The 20,410-nt window shown below is 44.5% G+C and overlaps 1 protein-coding gene across 1 annotated transcript in view; it reads left to right on the top strand.

The window, feature by feature from the left end:
- LOC134217963 (uncharacterized) overlaps positions 1-20,410 on the top strand; it is a 575,616-nt gene that overhangs the window by 452,270 nt on the left and 102,936 nt on the right. Inside the window, exon 9 of the mRNA XM_062696816.1 lies at positions 8,560-9,021. Coding sequence (XP_062552800.1) covers positions 8,560-8,771 — 212 coding nt within the window. The 3' untranslated portion in view covers positions 8,772-9,021. The remainder of the gene's footprint in view (positions 1-8,559; positions 9,022-20,410) is intronic.

Below are 20,410 nucleotides of genomic sequence, written 5' to 3'. Positions count from 1 at the left end.
TTCTGCCGAACAACTCTTTTCTATTCAAAAATTCAATTTAAATTAGATTTTTTTTTTTTTTTTTTTTGCAATTTTCACACGGTTGGTTTTTACGGAGAGCTCTTCAAAGTTTTAACAAGGTATTGTATGGAATTTTCATGGAAATAATTGGTATCCTCACGAAAAATTCTCTGAAGTTTCAACGTAATGTTGAGCTTATACGGAATTATACGGAAAATCCAATGAATCTTAGGAGTTTCCACTGAAAATTTCAATCGGCGTGGAAGATTTTAAACGGCGGCGCGCCGATGCAAAAATGTCGGCGGCGGCGGCGTGCCAAAATCTGCCGGCGGCGGCGGCGTGGCGCGGCGGCGCACACCTCTAATTCTAAGGGCTTGTCCGCATAAAACGTAAAAAGTCTCCAAAAGTAACGGAATTACGAACTTGGTGTCTTCGGCAAAGTTTTTCAGTAGAACTTTTGCTACAACTTTTATGAAGAATCAAACCTTATATGTTGTGAAGTGGAAAAAATAAATTTTTCACCTCACTTTTAGGGGGATTGATCAGTAAACTGAATGCCTCTAAATAATCGGATAAACTTACTGATAAAATGTCTCGAAGACACCATTACGCTAAATTGCATAATAAAGAGACTATTAATTAAACGCGCTCAAAACACGATTTTAGCCACTGTGCGCCGTCGCGATTATAATTTGCACTTTGTCATCGTTGCTACTGTATTGTGCGGCCCTCGTGTTTGCTCTCCGAGGAATCTGAGAGCGAACACGAGAGTCGCACATATGAGCTGAGGATTAGAACCCAGTTAGTTTGCATGATTTTGATGTCTGTGCTTGTGATGCACATACAGGATTTGATTGGTTCACCGATTTTCAACAGTTCCTGACAAAATTCAATTTTGCAGTAGATTAGCACTTTTAACCCATTGTTTTTATTAATTGGGCCAAATCTTCAATACTTCGTCGATCGATTGTTACCAAAACCTTCGAAATTGATATATTAGCTAAGATAGATATTAGCTGATAGTTCTTCCTGACCACTTTTCGTGACGGTCTCAAATTCTCGAAGGACGTAATCCAACGTCAAAATCACACCATGCACGCCCGTCCGCAGTGCAAACGAATGAATATAACACAAAAACTACATACCGCATACCCTCATCCGAATGGAATTATTGATTGTTCGCTTACTGCCTTGCAAACCGTCGAGCTTCCCTGTTTGCCTTGTTTCCCGATAACTTGAGAAGTCAACAAAAACGCTTCTCAATTACGCCTCGTCAGCTTTACGCTTTCTTCTTCGTCCATGCCTCATGCGCGCAATCATCATTCATCACAAGTTCGTGCTTTTCAAGAGGCCATACATTGGGAGAAAAAGGAACCCTAATTTTCTTCGCAATTTACCTCCATTGAGGGCGACTGAAATAATAAGAATAACACAGACGTAGCAAAAAGCAACTTTAGAACAAAATGTCTTTCTCATTACGCCAAAAGCAATTAAGGTCCACCACCGTAGACCATCATTTCTGGCGGTTCACAGCGCACGCAAGATACGTCACTTTAGAGAGCGTTACATCGAACAACTGCAGCACCTATAGCCACGTTTAGGTATGATGCCCCTCATCAACCATTCTGTCAGTGCTTTGCGCTGAAGGAATTTTCTTCTGTTTTTGTTTTACTTTGACTGCCGAGAACTACCACCCACCATTCATTGTCCGTGCGATGGTGGTAGGTGGCGCTGCCAGTTGCATCCGAGGGTTCACTTCTGTCGGCGTGCCCCTCTCGGAATTGTTTACCCTTCCTGCTCGGGACTTTTATGTGACACATTTTTTCATCTGTTCCGCAGCGGTGGTTGCTTCTTGTGCTGCTGCTGCCATTGTTCGTACGCTTCGGATGGCGTCCTCTCCAATAGTCACTGCGACGCTTTCATAAGAGAGAAAAGTTCAATAAAGCTTTCCTAATATATTTTGCAAAAAAAAATATTTTCATTGGTAAACACCCCAACGTATAAACTTGAGATTTACTACAAGTTAAAGTTTTTATGCGCTACGATGGTTGCACTAAAGCGTTTTAAAGCATCGTTTCCAGCGTTGCTCCCTCATTACTGTATTTTAGTCCAATTTCCCCAGTTTCGTATTCCATTTGTAACCATAATTCTGTCACTTAACGACAGCTTTCCACCCGACACTGCTGTTTGTGGCTTGGTGGCTGACGGTGAAATGAATTTATTAAAAAAGTGCAACCATCACCAGGCGAGACTACCGTTGTTGGTGACTCTGCGAGCAATGAGCTGGGAGTTTGTCGCCAGCTGGTTGTTCATCAAACCGGTTAACATCCAGTGCAATGGATGATGGTGGAACGGAAGATATGAACGCACTGCAAACTGTTGGTTGGGGCCTTGATCTACGTTGACATCTGATTGTTTGATTGTTGGAAAAATGCACTTAATAGCACTGGAGCAAGCGTAACGGAGTAGGATACTTTCGCTTGGGTGATTTTATTCGCTGCTAAAGATTTTCAAAATGATTGCCATTGGTGTGATTTGATTTTGACTTAGTCGAAGCCTCCAGATGAATGAAGAAGCGATGAAAATTCGGCAAAGGAATTCTACAAGGAATACTACAAGAGCTCCAGAGGGTAAAAATCAAGAAACCGAATAAATTAAAAAAAAACTTCGGAGGGAATTCTACAAGAATTCCGAAGGGAATTCTAAAAAAACTCCGAAGGGAATTCTACAAGAATTCCGAAGGGAATTCTACTAGAATTCCGAAGGGAATTTTACTACAATTCCGAAGGGAATTCTACTGGAATTCCGAAGGGAATTCTACTAGAATTCCGAAGGAAATTCTACTAGAATTCCGAAGGAAATTCTTATAGAATTCCGAAGGGAATTCTACAAGAATTCCGAAGGGAATTCTACAAGAATTCCGAAGGGAATTCTACAAGAATTCCGAAGGGAATTCTACAAGAATTCCGAAGGGAATTCTACAAGAATTCCGAAGGGAATTCTACAAGAATTCCGAAGGGAATTCTACAAGAATTCCGAAGGGAATTCTACAAGAATTCCGAAGGGAATTCTACAAGAATTCCGAAGGGAATTCTCCAAGAATTCCGAAGGGAATTCTCCAAGAATTCCGAAGGGAATTCTCCAAGAATTCCGAAGGGAATTCTCCAAGAATTCCGAAGGGAATTCTCCAAGAATTCCGAAGGGAATTCTCAAAAAATTCCGAAGAAAATACTCCAAGAATTCGGAAGGGAATTCTCCAAGAATTCCGAAGGGAATTCTCCAAGAATTCCGAAGGGAATTCTCCAACAATTCCGAAGGGAATTCTCCAAGCATTTCGAAGGGAATTCTCCAAGCATTCCGAAGGGAATTCTCCAAGCATTCCGAAGGGAATTCTCCAATAATTCCGAAGGGAATTCTCCAAGAATTCCGAAGGGAATTCTCCAAGAATTCCGAAGGGAATTCTCCAAGAATTCGAAGGAATTCTCCAAGAATTCGAAGGAATTCTCAAAGAATTCGAAGGAATTCTCCAAGAATTCGAAGGAATTCTCCAAGAATTCGAAGGGAATTCTCCAAGAATTCGAAGGAATTCTTCAAGAATTCGAAGGAATTCTTCAAGAATTCCGAAGGAATTCTCCAAGAATTCGAAGGAATTCTCCAAGAATTCGAAGGAATTCTCCAAGTATTCAGAAGGGAATTCTCCAAGAATTCCGAAGGAATTCTCCAAGAATTCGAAGGAATTCTCCAAGAATTCGAAGGAATTCTCCAAGAATTCGAAGGAATTCTCCAAGACCTGAAGGAATTCTCCAAGAATTCGAAGGGATTCTCCAAGAATTCCGAAGAGAATTCTCCAAGAATTCGAAGGAATTCTCCAAGAATTCGAAGGAATTTTCCAAGAATTCGAAGGGAATTCTCCAAGAATTCGAAGGAATTCTCCAAGAATTCGAAGGAATTCTCCAAGAATTCGAAGGAATTCTCCAAGAATTTCGAAGGGAATTCTCCAAGAATTCCGAAGGGAATTCTCCAAGAATTCCGAAGGGAATTCTCCAAGAATTCCGAAGGGAATTGTTACGGTTGGTTTTATTTTGTTCGTACACTTGAAAATATTCGATCAAGTCTGTATCATTTGTGCTATTTTGTGTATGTTTTATTTGTTGATTCAGTATCTGGACTGAAGAGGAAAGCCTGAAAGTAGGCAATAAAATATTTAGTTGTGATTTGTCCCAAGTTTGTTTCAGACACAGACATCGAATCGTTGATGCTAAATGGCATTAATTGATTCGAGGTGCCCAAATAGGATAAGAATCCTGTACAAAGGCTCAGCTATGAATACAGCAAACTAATTGCTGTAGACAAAAAGTGCAATACGAAATAAAAATATACATGCGGGATTTGACTGATGGACCAAAATCTCATATGAAACCTCGGCATTTCCCGTAATGGGCACCACCAAGCCGTCTCTCTCAGGGCACCCGGAGGGAACGTGCATTATTTTAATTTGTTATTTGTACATGTTGGTAGTTAATCTTTATGTTGTTATAAAATAATTGTAACGTGGGGCCTGTTACAGCATTCTCCAAGAATTCCGAAGGGAATTCTCCAAGAATTCCGAAGGGAATTCTCCAAGAATTCCGAAGGGAATTTTCCAAGAATTCGAAGGAATTCTCCAAGAATTCCGAAGGAATTCTCCAAAATTCCGAAGGAATTCTCCAAGAATTCGAAGGAATTCTCCAAGAATTCCGAAGGAATTCTCCAAGAATTCGAAGGAATTCTCCAAGACCTGAAGGGAATTCTCCAAGAATTCCGAAGGAATTCTCCAAGAATTCGAAGGAATTCTCCAAGAATTCGAAGGAATTCTCCAAGAATTCGAAGGAATTCTCCAAGAATTCCGAAGGGAATTCTCCAAGAATTCCGAAGGGAATTCTCCAAGAATTCCGAAGGGAATTCTCCAAGAATTCCGAAGGGAATTCTCCAAGAATTCCGAAGGGAATTCTCCAAGAATTCCGAAGGGAATTCTCCAAGAATTCCGAAGGGAATTCTCCAAGAATTCCGAAGGGAATTCTCCAAGAATTCCGAAGGGAATTCTCCAAGAATTCCGAAGGGAATTCTCCAAGAATTCCGAAGGGAATTCTCCAAGAATTCCGAAGGGAATTCTCCAAGAATTCCGAAGGGAATTCTCCAAGAATTCCGAAGGGAATTCTCCAAGAATTCCGAAGGGAATTCTCCAAGAATTCCGAAGGGAATTCTCCAAGAATTCCGAAGGGAATTCTCCAAGAATTCCGAAGGGAATTCTCCAAGAATTCCGAAGGGAATTCTCCAAGAATTCCGAAGGGAATTCTCCAAGAATTCCGAAGGGAATTCTCCAAGAATTCCGAAGGGAATTCTCCAAGAATTCCGAAGGGAATTCTCCAAGAATTCCGAAGGAAATTCTCCAAGAATTCCGAAGGAAGTTTTCCAAAAATTCCGAAGGGAACTCCCAGAATTACGAAGGGAACTCCCAGAATTACGAAGGGAACTTTCCCAGAATTCCGAAGGGAATTCCCCAGAGAATTCCGAAGGGAATTCCCCAGAGAATTCCGAAGGGAATTCCCAGAGAATTCCGAAGGAATTCTCCAAGAATTCGAAGAGAATTCTCCAAGAATTCGAAGGAATTCTCCAAGAATTCGAAGGAATTCTCCAAGAATTCGAAGGAATTCTCCAAGAATTCGAAGGAATTCTCCAAGAATTCGAAGGGAATTCTCCAAGAATTCGAAGGAATTCTCCAAGAATTCGAAGGAATTCTCCAAGAATTCGAAGGAATTCTCCAAGACCTGAAGGAATTCTCCAAGAATTCGAAGGAATTCTCCAAGAATTCGAAGGGAACTCTCCAAGAATTCCGAAGGAATTTTCCAAGAATTCGAAGGAATTTTCCAAGAATTCGAAGGGAATTCTCCAAGAATCCGAAGGAATTCTCCAAGAATTCCGAAGGGAATTCTCCAAGAATTCCGAAGGGAATTCTCCAAGAATTCCGAAGGGAATTCTCCAAGAATTCCGAAGGGAATTCTCCAAGAATTCCGAAGGGAATTCTTCAAGAATTCCGAAGGGAATTCTTCAAGAATTCCGAAGGGAATTCTCCAAGAATTCCGAAGGGAATTCTCCAAGATATCCAGAGGGAATTCTCCAAGAATTCTGAAGGGAATTCTTCAAGAGTTCAGAAGGTAATTCTTCAAGAATTCCGAAGGCAATTCTCCAAAAATTCCGAAGGGAACTCCCAGAATTACGAAGGGAACTCTCCCAGAACTCCGAAGGGAATCCTCCCAGAATTCCGAAGCGCTTTCAAGCGATTTTTTTTTCTCATCCAGATATGATCAGCTAAACACATGGATCGACGAATGAGTTTGCAGTTTACTATGGAGATTATACTAAATACTTAAATTAATTCAAATTTATGATACATATTGCGTGTTTGAATTAGTGATTTGGATCAAAAGTCAGCATTCAATATTTTCGGAGAGAACTTTAAACAATAATTTGGATTATGCTGGGAGACGAGCCAGCCACGGGCTGAAAGTATGGAGACAGTAAAAAAAATGAGTTACAGATTTTTAGGGTTTGAACTCTAATGAAAAGATTTTTATATGTTTCAAATAAGGATAGTCGAAACTCGGTTTTTGATATTGATAAGTTGACATAAACATGACTGATAAGTTGGGAAAAGTACAGGATGAAGTAAATGTAGAAATAAATTGATTATTTTTTTTTTTATTTATTCAGACTAAGGCCGAAGTGGCCTGTGCGGTATATAAGAGTTTTCTCCATTCGGCTCGGTCCATGGCTACACGTCGCCAACCACGCAGTCTACGGAGGGTCCGCAAGTCATCTTCCACCTGATCGATCCACCTTGCCCGCTGCGCACCTCGCCTTCTTGTGCCCGTCGGATCGTTGTCGAGAACCATTTTCACCGGGTTACTGTCCGACATTCTGGCTACGTGCCCGGCCCATCGCAGTCGTCCGATTTTCGCGGTGTGAACGATGGATGGTTCTCCCAACAGCTGGTGCAATTCGTGGTTCATTCGCCTCCTCCACGTACCGTCCGCCATCTGCACCCCACCATAGATGGTACGCAACACTTTCCTTTCGAAAACTCCCAGTGCGCGTTGGTCCTCCACGAGCATCGTCCAGGTCTCGTGTCCGTAGAGAACTACCGGTCTTATAAGCGTTTTGTAGATTGACAGTTTGGTACGGCGGCGAACTCTATTCGATCGGAGCGTCTTGCGGAGTCCAAAGTACGTACGATTTCCAGCCACTATGCGTCTCCGAATTTCTCTGCTGGTGTCATTTTCGGCAGTCACCAGTGAGCCCAAGTACACAAATTCTTCTACCACCTCGATTTCGTCACCACCGATGCAAACTCGCGGTGGGTGGCTCACATTGTCTTCTCTTGAACCTCTTCCTATCATGTACTTCGTCTTCGACGTGTTGATGACTAGTCCGATCCGCTTAGCTTCCCTCTTCAGTCTGATGTAGGCTTCCTCCATCTTCTCAAAGCTACGTGCCATAATATCTATGTCGTCGGCGAAACCAAATAGCTGGACGGACTTATTGAAAATTGTACCACTCGTGTTAATCTCTGCTCTTCGTATTACACCTTCCAAAGCGTTGTTGAATAGCATACACGAAAGACCATCACCTTGCCGTAACCCTCTGCGGCTGCGGGAAATAAATTGAATAATACATTATTCGTCTTGCATGACAGATACAATTTGCTTGCCCTAGTTATCATCTATCCGGAAACTTCCACCCATAAACCAATAAAAACAACATTCTGTTGCGTCAGCAATCGTCACAAAAGTTTCACAGCAGAATGCCACAATTTTCCGGCAAACTCGAAATAAAATGAATCGCCAACTTTTCGCAGGACCGGTTCTTCGGGCCATGTTTATTCAACGGTCCATCGAATATTCGGCTCTGCCATTGTTTTTGACCTCTGAAAAATTAAAAACCACCATCAACTTCATCACTCATTTACGTGGCCCATCGCTCTCCCCCTCTGCTCCACTTGAGAAATCACCCACAAACAAACCTCATCACGCCTTCGCAAAGCTTCGGGCCGTTAATCATTTGAGTGAATGTCCTCCCATCCCCGTTCCGGGCATCCACCGTCACGTCGACGATGAATGAGGCCGGGGCTCTGCAGCGATCGATGCGCGATGATGGTTGCAACATTGATGGAGTGCGCTGTTCAATATTTTCGACGCTTCGTTAAGAGAAAATTATGTTAAATTTTCAATTACTCGGTCACTTGACGAAAACAAGCGTGCCCGGTGGGGCGAGGGAAATAAACGAGAAATATCGAACCTAATTAGTCAAGTTTACATGTCAGCATAAGGAGGAGAACACTACTTGGGGAACGGGGAAGAGCATAATGGGCAATATTTCACTTGAAGGGGATACTCAATGAAATTTATGTATTTTCATTCACATTGATGGTTGATTGATAAAAGAGGCGAAATCGATTTCAATTAACGTAAATTTAAGCACAAGCATTTCAACGGTTTCTCTTATTGTCATTTCACTTTTCAGTCGACATCGAACAAAACGACCTGACGTCGCCGGAGCCATCGACCGGATCGCTGGCGCACGCCAAATCCGACGCCGTGCAGACGTCCAACTTCCAGACGAGTTCCGGGCTCTGTCGGAACCTGTTGGCCCTGCAGTGCGGCATCGTGGCCCTGCTGCTGCTCTACCATCGGCGATCGGCGGCAGCGTGGTTCCTCCCTTCGTCGCTAACGTAGATCGCCCTCCACCCGTCACCCATTATTCTTAGTGTCCAACTGCCGTATCCTTCCGTAATCACCATCTCAACGACTAAACGAATCGAATCGACAAATCGAAAAATAATATCGCCCTGAGTGCAGCTACGTACCTAAATCGAACGAGGTGAAAATGTGAAACTGAAAACCGAAACATCCGTCGGGGGGTGATTCCAGCGGGACACGGACAGTCAGTCAGCCAAAGCCAACGGATCGGGGCGTGGACGGGGAGGTGAGTACCTTTTACCTTTTTTCCCATAATGGGGTTTCTTTGGAAGCCATCCAGCGAGACAGAATATTGTGCAAATTGGAACACCGACACACAAGTCAAACCGGGCTTCGGAGAAAAGGCGGCGACACAGCGACATTACTGTTGATTGTTGATCTTATTTTATGGGCGTACGTGGGTTCGCCCGAAATGGTTCTTTTGATTCGACATTATATCGTTTTTCCGTGCTATTTTATCAAAAACTGATTTACGGATATTTATATGGGACTTTGTTGCAAAAATGAGCAAAAGCACCAACAGTCCTCTTTCATAATAATTTCAGTCAACATAATCTTGGACTTTTATCCTCCACTTACTGTGATACAATAACTAATTTGGTTCTACATTTTTTGTGTAGCACTAAAACATTTTCCTGGATGGTTCAAGTTAGGCAGCCAGAGTCCCATTAGCTGCGAGTGTGAGACGCTTCGTCTTATCTGTTCTCTGCAATCACGACCATTCAGTTAACGCCAGAAACAAAGCTAAACGAATTTTCATGTTTTAAAAGGTAAATCTAAAAATAGCTGGCAACGATGTTGGTCGTTGCCGTCAGTACCTATTCTACGAATCTGAAGCAACAAGCGGCGAGCTGTCTGCAGCAATAAGTCTGCGGTTGTTATTCTATTCGTCGGAGAACAAAAAGTTCAGTGGATGAATAATACCCATGGTATAAGCAAATGAAACCACAAAACCCCGTTCAGAAAAAAGGCGCGCACCACGCCAATGGAATTCTAACTGGTGTGAAAACTCATTTCCCGTCGCTGACTACGTGTAGAAAAGGGCACTCATGTGCGGACGAGCCGCCGCTCTACACGCTATGAGAGCGCAACGAGGCGAAAAAAGGCTTACTTTGATTCGTTACGAGTGGCGAAAAAAGACACTTTTGTTCTGGATGTTTTTTTTTTCTTCGTCGTCCTGATTCGTCGAATTCAGTCGAATTCGAAAGACTGGCAAATACCTACAGCGCTATTTGTCGAATCCATTTCAGATAAGCTTCGCAGAGCAAACACACCGTAAACCGAGACAAACAGTTTCGCCAGTTTGCTCGTCGTTCACGAGAAGATACAATCGTTAAAATATTCCACGCTGTGTTTGACTTGTTTTTATTCATTATTTTTGCTGGGAAAATAAAAGAATTCTAGGGTTCCATCTGATCAATAACGTTAATTAATTGTCGGGTTGTTCTTTGTTTCCTTTTATGTTGGTTTAATGTTCTACGAACGTACTTTAACACGCCATTTCTTCTCGAATTAGTGGTACAGCGTTTGTACCATCAAACCATTCTCATTATACATTCCGAATTGCAATATGTAATTAGTTGGATCTTCTAAAGTACCATTTACATCGTTTGGCACTTTGTTTAGCGAATTCACCACAGCATGGATCGTCGACAATGATGGGGTATACTCAATGGTACCATCATAGTTGGGATGTTGATACTTCTTAAAAGTTTTTCTCTCATTAGCCGACACTTGTTCTGAAACTGTAAACGAGTTCTTTTGAAGTTCAAATGGCATTATGGTTCACTGGGAAAAGTTGTTGTTTAGACAAGTTAGTTTGGAAGTTGGGTTGAAGAAAATGAGTGCTTTGCATTTCGTTCGGCGTCGTAAGTGTATGATGGAAACGCATGGTTTTTTACCCTCCAAATCAACGACCAATAGCAGGAACGAAAAGCAATGTTTCATAGGGATTTGTGTTAAATAGATTTTTGACAACTGATAAGTTAGTGAAGATTACTAATTTATAAAAATACACAAACATGTACCGCCAAAGATAGTCGTGAAATTAGTAATAAAGGTGGTAAGAATCAGTTGATTTGCAGAATGGGAAATATGGCCGAAAATGTCGACCCCAAATCACCATTTTGGTCAAATGATCAGTTCAGCGGATCGATATTTCCGGCCAAATGATATTATCGTCCAAATGGCTATTTCTATCAAACGTCCATTATGGCCAAAATGCATTTTCGGCCAAATGATATTTTCATCGAAATGGGTTTCGGCCTTATGGTAGGCTCGGGCAAATTACTTGTTCGGCTAGACAAGTTTCTGAATTGTGTCTTCCGCTCGTTTGACCAAAATAGCGATAAACATGAAAATCTTTTAACAATTCATTAAAACGTATGAGCATGAGCATGATGACCGTGCATTTCGTAGTTGCTACTCCGTTGTCAACCAGAACAATAGCAATTGCACAGGGAACCATGGGATGGAAGCATGGGATTTGATCTCCAACCTCAATGTGCACAGCCGAGAGCTCTAGAATTTTGGATGGTCGATAACAGCGCTGGCCACGTTCTCACGAGAAGCCGAGAACACCTCTGCACTCGCAACGAGTTCCTGCGGCATTTTTTTTTTAAATCTGGGGGTTAAGTTTTATAGGCAGAGGTTCGTCTTGGTTAACGGGTTGTCAATGTGATAGTAATGAAAAGGTGGTTTATATTCTAATTGGATGCTGAAACGAGCTTTTTTGCTCATTTCGAATTCTAACAGTTATCTGCTAGAACTAATCAAGTTGTAGGTATAGGGATATGAGATGGAAACGGTATGAAAGCCCATTTCAAGTTCTAGCGATTGCTGAAACATGAGAAATATACAAAAAGATACAAAGTAGGAGGAATGGGACGGGCCTCGGATTGAACCCACGACCTCCTGTGTATGAGGCAGAAGCGGTAGCCATATGACTACCAAGCCCGTGCATTTTAAAAATTCAGTAAAATAATGTAAGCTAAAAACAAAATTTGCTGAAAGTCATTTGGCGTAAAGCAATTTGCCCGAATGCTACTTGGCCTCATAAAATAATGCATGTCGGTAATTATGCGCGTTTGGTGTATGTGTGTTTGACCATACGTGGGGTTAGCACGCCGGTTCGATAGAATTGAAAGTGAGGTGAATTAAATGGGCATAATTATATCCCATCCGATCGCATCGCTTACCGAAGTAAATCCAGATAAAATATCCTTTGTACCTAACACAATGTCCTATCACAAGAAAATCGTGGAGATGCAGGGGCACACTCGGGCTCTAGTAGCAACAAGAGTCGGACTAGTAATCCTTCCCTTCCCGGCACGTGACCGGCACCGTTATTAACTGAACATATTTGAGCTTCCAAAACGTGTACTTTGATAATGAGTAGCTAATCTCAAGCCCCATTCATTTGGTTCTCTGTTCAATTTCTAAAGTTCTAGTCCAGCGGTTCTCAACCTGGGGTACATGTACCCCTAGGGGTACCTTCGTTAACCCCAGGGGGTACCTCGGATAAAAATGCGTAATGGCGGATGTGTACAGTTCCAAAAAAATCATTGATACAGTTTTGATTGCTGCATATTTTGTATTCTAAAACATTGTTTTGTATTCTAAAACTTTGCTACCGATGACCATGATCGGTAAATCAAAGACGTTTGAATTCTGCCCATCCCATCCAGCACAGTGTTTAAAGGTCTGTTGGAACAGGACATTGAATAGACAAATTTTGAAAATCTTTTTGTAATCTATCTGTTTGAGACAAAATAATGAATAAGATGCTTAAAATATGCTTTTGAACAAAAATCTAGAACCTAAAATTTCGGAAGCCTCAATTTCAGAAGACCCTTGAGGACCCTTTTTTTGAATTAACACATTAACACATTAACTTCTCTGTAAGAGACTTGGAAGTCTCCTTCGCGAAAGCTTGCTTCCGTGCTGCTCAAAAGTTCCAAGAGGCTCCGAAGTCGCCTTTCAAAAGGCTCTGAAGCTACCTTTCAAGAGCCTCCAAAGCCGCTTAGCAAGATGCTCCAAATCTCTCTTTCAAGAAGCTCGCATACCTCCTTCAAAGTATCTCCAAAGCCTACTTCCATGCAGCTCGAAATCCCAAGAGGCTTCGAAGTCTCATTTCAAAAGAATTCGAAGCCTTCTTTCAAGAGGCTCAAAAACCAAACGGCTCTGATGCCTCCTTTCAAGAGACTAAGAAGCTTCTTTTCAAGAGACTCAAAAGCTTCCTTTCAAAAGGCCCAAAAAGCTTCTGGCAAGAGGCTCAGGAAGCCTCCTTTCGAGAGGCCTGGAAGCCTCCTTCAAGAGGCTCAGAAGCCTCCTTTCAAAGGCCTGGAAGCCTCCCTTCAAGAGGCTGGGAAGCCTCCCTCAAGAGGCCTGGAAGCCTCCTTTCAAGAGGCTCAGGAAGCCTCCTTTCAAGAGGCCTGGAAGCCTCCTTTCAAGAGGCTCAGAGCCTCCCTTCAAGAGGCTCGGAAGCCTCCTTCAAGAGGCTCAGGCCTCCTTTCAAGAGGCCTCAGAAGCCTCCTTTCAAGAGGCTCAGAAGCCTCCTTTCAAGAGGCTCAGAGCCTCCTTCAAGAGGCTCAGGCCTCCTTTCAAGAGGCTCAGAAGCCTCCTTTCAAGAGGCTCAGAAGCCTCCTTCAAGAGGCTCAGAAGCCTCCTTTCAAGAGGCTCAGAGCCTCCTTTCAAGAGCCTCAGAAGCCTCCTTTCAAGAGGCTCAGAAGCCTCCTTTCAAGAGGCTCAGGCCTCCTTTCAAGAGGCTCAAGTCTCCTTTCAAGAGGCTCAGCCTCCTTTCAAGAGGCTCAGGCCTCCTTTCAAGAGGCTCAGAGCCTCCTTTCAAGAGGCTCAGAAGCCTCCTTTCAAGAGGCTCAGCAGCCTCCTTCAAGAGGCTCAGGCCTCCTTTCAAGAGGCTCAGAAGCCTCCTTTCAAGAGGCTCAGAGCCTCCTTTCAAGAGGCCTCAGAGCCTCCTTTCAAGAGGCTCAGAGCCTCCTTTCAAGAGGCTCAGAAGCCTCCTTTCAAGAGGCTCAGAAGCCTCCTTTCAAGAGGCTCAGAGCCTCCCTTTCAAGAGGCTCAGAGCCTCCTTTCAAGAGGCTCAGAAGCCTCCTTTCAAGAGGCTCAGAAGCTTCCTTTCAAGAGGCTCGAAGCCTCCTTTCAAGAGGCTCAGGCCTCCTTCAAGAGGCTCAGAAGCCTCCTTTCAAGAGGCTCAGAAGCCTCCTTTCAAGAGGCCTCAGAAGCCTCCTTTCAAGAGGCTCAGCCTCCTTTCAAGAGGCTCAGAAGCCTCCCTTTCAAGAGGCTCAGAAGCCTCCTTTCAAGAGGCCTCAGCCTCCTTTCAAGAGGCCTCAGGAAGCCTCCTTTCAAGAGGCTCAGAGCCTCCTTTCAAGAGGCCTCAGGCCTCCTTTCAAGAGGCCTCAGAAGCCTCCTTTCAAGAGGCTCAGAGCCTCCTTTCAAGAGGCCTCAGAAGCCTCCTTTCAAGAGGCTCAAGCCTCCTTTCAAGAGGCTCAGCCTCCTTTCAAGAGGCTCAGAAGCCTCCTTTCAGAGGCTCAAACTCCTTTCAAGAGCTCAGCCTCCTTTCAAGAGGCTCAGAGCCTCCTTTCAAGAGGCTCAGGAAGCCTCCTTTCAAGAGGCCCGGAAGCCTCCTTTAAGAGGCCTCGGAAGCCTCCTTCAAGAGGCCTGGAAGCCTCCTTCAAGAGGCCTCAAGCCTCCTTTCAAGAGGCTCAAGCCTCCTTTCAAGAGGCCTCAGAGCCTCCTTTCAAGAGGCCTCAGAAGCCTCCTTCAAGAGGCTCAGCCTCCTTTCAAGAGGCTCAGCCTCCTTTCAAGAGGCTCAGAAGCCTCCTTCAAGAGGCTCAGAAGCCTCCTTTCAAGAGGCTCAGCCTCCTTCAAGAGGCTCAAGCCTCCTTTCAAGAGGCTCAGAAGCCTCCTTTCAAGAGGCTCAGAGCCTCCTTTCAAGAGGCCTCAGCCTCCTTTCAAGAGGCCTCAGAAGCCTCCTTCAAGAGGCTCAGAGCCTCCTTTCAAGAGGCTCAGGCCTCCTTTCAAGAGGCTCCAGAAGCCTCCTTTCAAGAGGCTCAGAAGCCTCCTTTCAAGAGGCCCAGAAGCCTCCTTTCAAGAGGCTCAGCCTCCTTTCAAGAGGCTCAGAAGCCTCCTTTCAAGAGGCTCAGAAGCCTCCTTTCAAGAGGCCTCAGAGCCTCCTTTCAAGAGGCTCAGAAGCCTCCTTTCAAGAGGCTCAGCCTCCTTTCAAGAGGCTCAGGCCTCCTTCAAGAGGCTCAGAGCCTCCTTTCAAGAGGCTCAGAGCCTCCTTTCAAGAGGCTCGGAAGCCTCCTTTCAAGAGGCTCAGCCTCCTTTCAAGAGGCTCAGAGCCTCCTTTCAAGAGGCTCAGAGCCTCCTTTCAAGAGGCTCAGCCTCCTTTCAAGAGGCTCAGCCTCCTTTCAAGAGGCCTCAGAAGCCTCCTTTCAAGAGGCCTCAGAAGCCTCCTTTCAAGAGGCTCAGGCCTCCTTTCAAGAGGCCCTCAGAAGCCTCCTTCAAGAGGCTCAGGCCTCCTTCAAGAGGCTCAGGCCTCCTTTCAAGAGGCTCAGGCCTCCTTTCAAGAGGCTCAGAAGCCTCCTTTCAAGAGGCCCAGGCCTCCTTCAAGAGGCCCCAGCCTCCTTTCAAGAGGCTCAGGAAGCCTCCTTCAAGAGGCCCGTGCCTCCCTCAAGAGGCTCCAGCCTCCTTTCAAGAGGCTCAGAAGCCTCCTTTCAAGAGGCTCAGGCCTCCTTTCAAGAGGCTCAGAAGCCTCCTTTCAAGAGCTCAGAGCCTCCTTTCAAGAGGCCTCAGCCTCCTTCAAGAGGCTCCGGAAGCCTCCCTTTCAAGAGGCCTGGAAGCCTCCTTCAAGAGGCCCAGCCTCCTTCAAGAGGCTCAGAAGCCTCCTTTCAAGAGGCTCAGAAGCCTCCTTTCAAGAGGCTCAAGCCTCCTTTCAAGAGGCTCAGAAGCCTCCTTTCAAGAGGCCTCAAGCCTCCTTTCAAGAGGCCTCAAGCCTCCTTCAAGAGGCTCCGGAAGCCCTTTCAAGAGGCCTGGAAGCCTCCTTTCAAGAGGCTCGGAAGCCTCCTTTCAAGAGGCTCGGAAGCCTCCTTTCAAGAGGCTCGGAAGCCTCCTTTCAAGAGGCTCGGAAGCCTCCTTTCAAGAGGCTCGGAAGCCTCCTTTCAAGAGGCTCGGAAGCCTCCTTTCAAGAGGCTCGGAAGCCTCCTTTTTAGAGGCTCGCAAGCCTCCTTTCAGGTCCGCTTTTCATATATCTTTATATGAGGGGGTACCTCAATGAGCGCAAAAGTTCGAAGGGGTACCTCTCAAGGAAAAGGTTGAGAATCGCTGTTCTAGTCAATCGCGAAGTACCAACGAAGTGCCATAATGATCATGCTCTAAAACAGTGGCTCTCAACTTGGAGTACATGTACCACCAGGGGGTACCTGAGACAAAAATCCGTAATGGCGAACGTTGTAGGTATTAAAGTTGCAAAAAAAACTAATGTTAGGATTTATTTCAAATATGCTTAACGATTAAGGGTATGCGATAACACAATTTTTCCTGACGAAACGAAACTAAATGAAATTAGAAATGGTACTGTTGGATCGGAACGAAACGAAACGAAATTCAAATTTTATTCCGAAACTTCGAAACGAAACGAAATCCGGGTACATTTGATTCGAAATTTTACGAAACGAAACGAAATTTAATTTTTTTCCGCGGAATTTTTATTAAAAGTTTTTTTAGCATTATATAGATAATGCAAAAAAGGAATAAAAAAATCCGCGGAGGAAATAATTTTGTTTAACATTTTTAGAGTCAAATAAGGTTGATACAAATATATAAAAAAAAATTGCGCCACCTAGAATTTTTTTTCTCTAAGTTGTATTTTATTTTGTACAAAACAACAAAAAATCGGAAAATTATGAGGAAAATTATAAGGTCATTCTTAAACAAATCCGAGGAGCCTTCAGATTTTTTTTTTCATTTTAATATTTTTCTTGTATAACCCCCTCCCCCTTGACCTTTCCGGCATCAGTAGGACATAACTTTTATTAAATGTAACGGCTTAAGAGCAAAATCAGCAATCCTCATTTTGGATATGAATCTGCAACATTTATTTGCCCAGCAGCTGTTCTTAAAACTGCCATAACGCTCAGTTCTATTTTCTGCAGATTTGAACCACGAATGAATCACGAGTTTCAAATATTTTGGTGTATGAATGCGTCATTTTTTCTACGGATAAATACACTTTGCAATGGCGGTGCCTTTCTTGGCAGCAACATAATGATTTCATTTATTTGAAAATTTTAAAAACAAGTTTTGGGGAAACCAGCGAGTTCGTTCTATTTTGCTCCAGATTCAAACTAGAATAGTGGTTGAAAATTTGAAATGAAACTGAATCACTACTGATTTAATTCTACATAATTGTGACCCAAATGCCATAGGGAGAATCTAGCTTAATTTTACAAAAGGACATATGTAAGTAACAGGTTATTTTGGATCTATTCACCATTTTCAAAAGTATGCAACATGACAACGTGAAAATATTGATCGCGTAATATCGCTTAATATTTCCAACAGATATCATATTGATTAGATCTGTTCACCATTTTGAAAAGTATTACAGATTCAAAGTGCCAGTCCTCCATTTCAATTAACATCTTGAATAAAGTCTCCAGGTAAATTTTAGACCAAATTCATGAAGATTTATTGAATCTGTAAAACTTTCCAAAATGGTCTTTCCAGCAGATCTAAGCAGTATGAAAGCTGTTGATTGCTATACAAAACTCGACTTTTTTTACGTTATGAGTTTTTCATGGTGAGGAACATTTTTCATTTATCACTTTTTTTTGTTTGAGTTAGCCTTGGAAGATAAACGAAAATCGTGACTGCTAGATGCAAACCTTTTTTCGTTTCATCACTTTTTCGCAAATTCTTTGGTGGCTCATTTGGCATAATTTGGAACTGTTCAGGACAAGCATCTCGAAATCCAAAACAAAATTCACTCGCGTTTTTAGTTTTGTTTTGGATTCTGTGACGCTTGTCCTTAAGGTAACTCCTGACGGAATCCAATTTTCAAAGTACTCGCGTTTTCTAGGGCACACCATTCGATACGGAAGCAACGCACAACTGTCATTTTTATTTTTTCAGCTTTGCTGCGTCGCAGCATGCGTTAACAAATAAAAATGACAGTTGTGCGTTGCTTCCGTATCGAATGGTGTGCCCTTGAAAACGCGAGTACTTTGAAAATTGGATTCCGTCAGGAGTGACCTTAAAGCAGCGGTTCTCAACCTTTTCCTTGAGAGGTACCCCTTAGAACTTTTGCGCTCATTGAAGTACCCCCTCATATAAACATATGTGAAAAGCGGACCTGAAAGGAGGTTTTGCGATCCTTTTGAAAGGAGGCTTCAGAGCCTCTTGAAAGGAGGCTTCAGAGCCTCTTGAAAGGAGGCTTCAGAGCCTCTTGAAAGAAGGCTTCAGAACCTCTTGAAAGGAGGCTTCAGAGCCTCTTGAAAGGAGGCTTCCGAGCCTCTTGAAAGGAGGCTTCCGAGCCTCTTGAAAGGAGGCTTCCGAGCCTCTTGAAAGGAGGCTTCTGAGCCTCTTGAAAGGAGGCTTCTGAGCCTCTTGAAAGGAGGCTTCCTGAGCCTCTTGAAAGGAGGCTTCCGAGCCTCTTGAAAGGAGGCTTCCTGAGCCTCTTGAAAGGAGGCTTCTGAGCCTCTTGAAAGGAGGCTTCCTGAGCTCTTGAAAGGAGGCTCTGAGCCTCTTGAAAGGAGGCTTGAGCCTCTTGAAAGGAGGCTTTGAGCTCTTGAAAGGAGGCTTCCTGAGCCTCTTGAAAGGAGGCTTCAGAGCCTCTTGAAAGGAGGCTTCTGAGCTCTTGAAAGGAGGCTTCTGAGCCTCTTGAAAGGAGGCTTCCAGCCTCTTGAAAGGAGGCTTGAGCCCTCTTGAAAGGAGGCCTGAGCCTCTGAAAGGAGGCTCTGAGCCTCTTGAAAGGAGGCTTCCTGAGCCTCTTGAAAGGAGGCTTCTGAGCCTCTTGAAAGGAGGCTTCTGAGCTCTTGAAAGGAGGCTTCTGAGCCTCTTGAAAGGAGGCTCTGAGCCTCTTGAAAGGAGGCTTCCTGAGCCTCTTGAAAGGAGGCTTCTGAGCCTCTTGAAAGGAGGCTTCTGAGCTCTTGAAAGGAGGCTTCTGAGCCTCTTGAAAGGAGGCTCTGAGCCTCTTGAAAGGAGGCTCTGAGCCTCTTGAAAGGAGGCTTCCGAGCCTCTTGGAAAGGAGGCTCTGAGCCTCTTGAAAGGAGGCTTCCGAGCCTCTTGAAAGGAGGCTTCCTGAGCCTCTTGAAAGGAGGCCTGAGCCTTGAAAGGAGGCTTTGAGCCTCTTGAAAGGAGGCTTCTGAGCCTCTTGAAAGGAGGCTTCTGAGCCTCTTGAAAGGAGGCTTCTGAGCCTCTTGAAAGGAGGCTCTGAGCTCTTGAAAGGAGGCTTCGAGCCTCTTGGAAAGGAGGCTTCTGAGCCTCTTGAAAGGAGGCTTCTGAGCCTCTTGAAAGGAGGCTCTGAGCCTCTTGAAAGGAGGCTTCTGAGCCTCTTGAAAGGAGGCTTCCTGAGCCTCTTGAAGGAGGCCTGAGCCTCTTGAAAGGAGGCTTCTGAGCCTCTTGAAAGGAGGCCTGAGCCTCTTGAAAGGAGGCTTCTGAGCCTCTTGAAAGGAGGCTTCTGAGCCTCTTGAAAGGAGGCTTCTGAGCCTCTTGAAAGGAGGCTCTGAGCCTCTTGAAAGGAGGCTTCTGAGCCTCTTGAAAGGAGGCTTCTGAGCCTCTTGAAAGGAGGCCTGAGCCTCTTGAAAGGAGGCTTCTGAGCCTCTTGAAAGGAGGCTTCTGAGCCTCTTGAAAGGAGGCTTGAGCCTCTTGAAAGGAGGCTTCTGAGCCTCTTGAAAGGAGGCTTCGAGCCTCTTGAAAGGAGGCTCTGAGCCTCTTGAAAGGAGGCTTCTGAGCTCTTGAAAGGAGGCTTCCTGAGCCTCTTGAAAGGAGGCTTCTGAGCCTCTTGAAAGGAGGCTTCTGAGCCTCTTGAAAGGAGGCTCTGAGCTCTTGAAAGGAGGCTTCTGAGCCTCTTGAAAGGAGGCTCTGAGCCTCTTGAAAGGAGGCTTCCTGAGCCTCTTGAAAGGAGGCTTTGAGCCTCTTGAAAGGAGGCTTCTGAGCCTCTTGAAAGGAGGCTTCTGAGCCTCTTGAAAGGAGGCTTCTGAGCCTCTTGAAAGGAGGCTTCCTGAGCCTCTTGAAAGGAGGCTTCTGAGCCTCTTGAAAGGAGGCATCCGAGCCTCTTGAAAGGAGGCTTGAGCCTCTTGAAAGGAGGCTCTGAGCCTCTTGAAAGGAGGCTTCTGAGCCTCTTGAAAGGAGGCTTCTGAGCCTCTTGAAAGGAGGCTTCTGAGCCTCTTGAAAGGAGGCCTGAGCCTCTTGAAAGGAGGCTTCTGAGCCTCTTGAAAGGAGGCTTCTGAGCCTCTTGAAAGGAGGCTTCCGAGCCTCTTGAAAGGAGGCTTGAGCCTCTTGAAAGGAGGCTTCCGAGCCTCTTGAAAGGAGGCTTGAGCCTCTTGAAAGGAGGCTCTGAGCCTCTTGAAAGGAGGCTTCTGAGCCTCTTGAAAGGA

Source organism: Armigeres subalbatus, chromosome 1 (assembly GCF_024139115.2).
Source record: "Armigeres subalbatus isolate Guangzhou_Male chromosome 1, GZ_Asu_2, whole genome shotgun sequence".
In the NCBI taxonomy this organism is placed as follows: Eukaryota; Metazoa; Arthropoda; class Insecta; order Diptera; family Culicidae; genus Armigeres; species Armigeres subalbatus.
The sequence above is the reverse complement of the archived record's forward strand: the minus strand, read 5'-3'. Positions and strand labels throughout refer to the sequence as shown.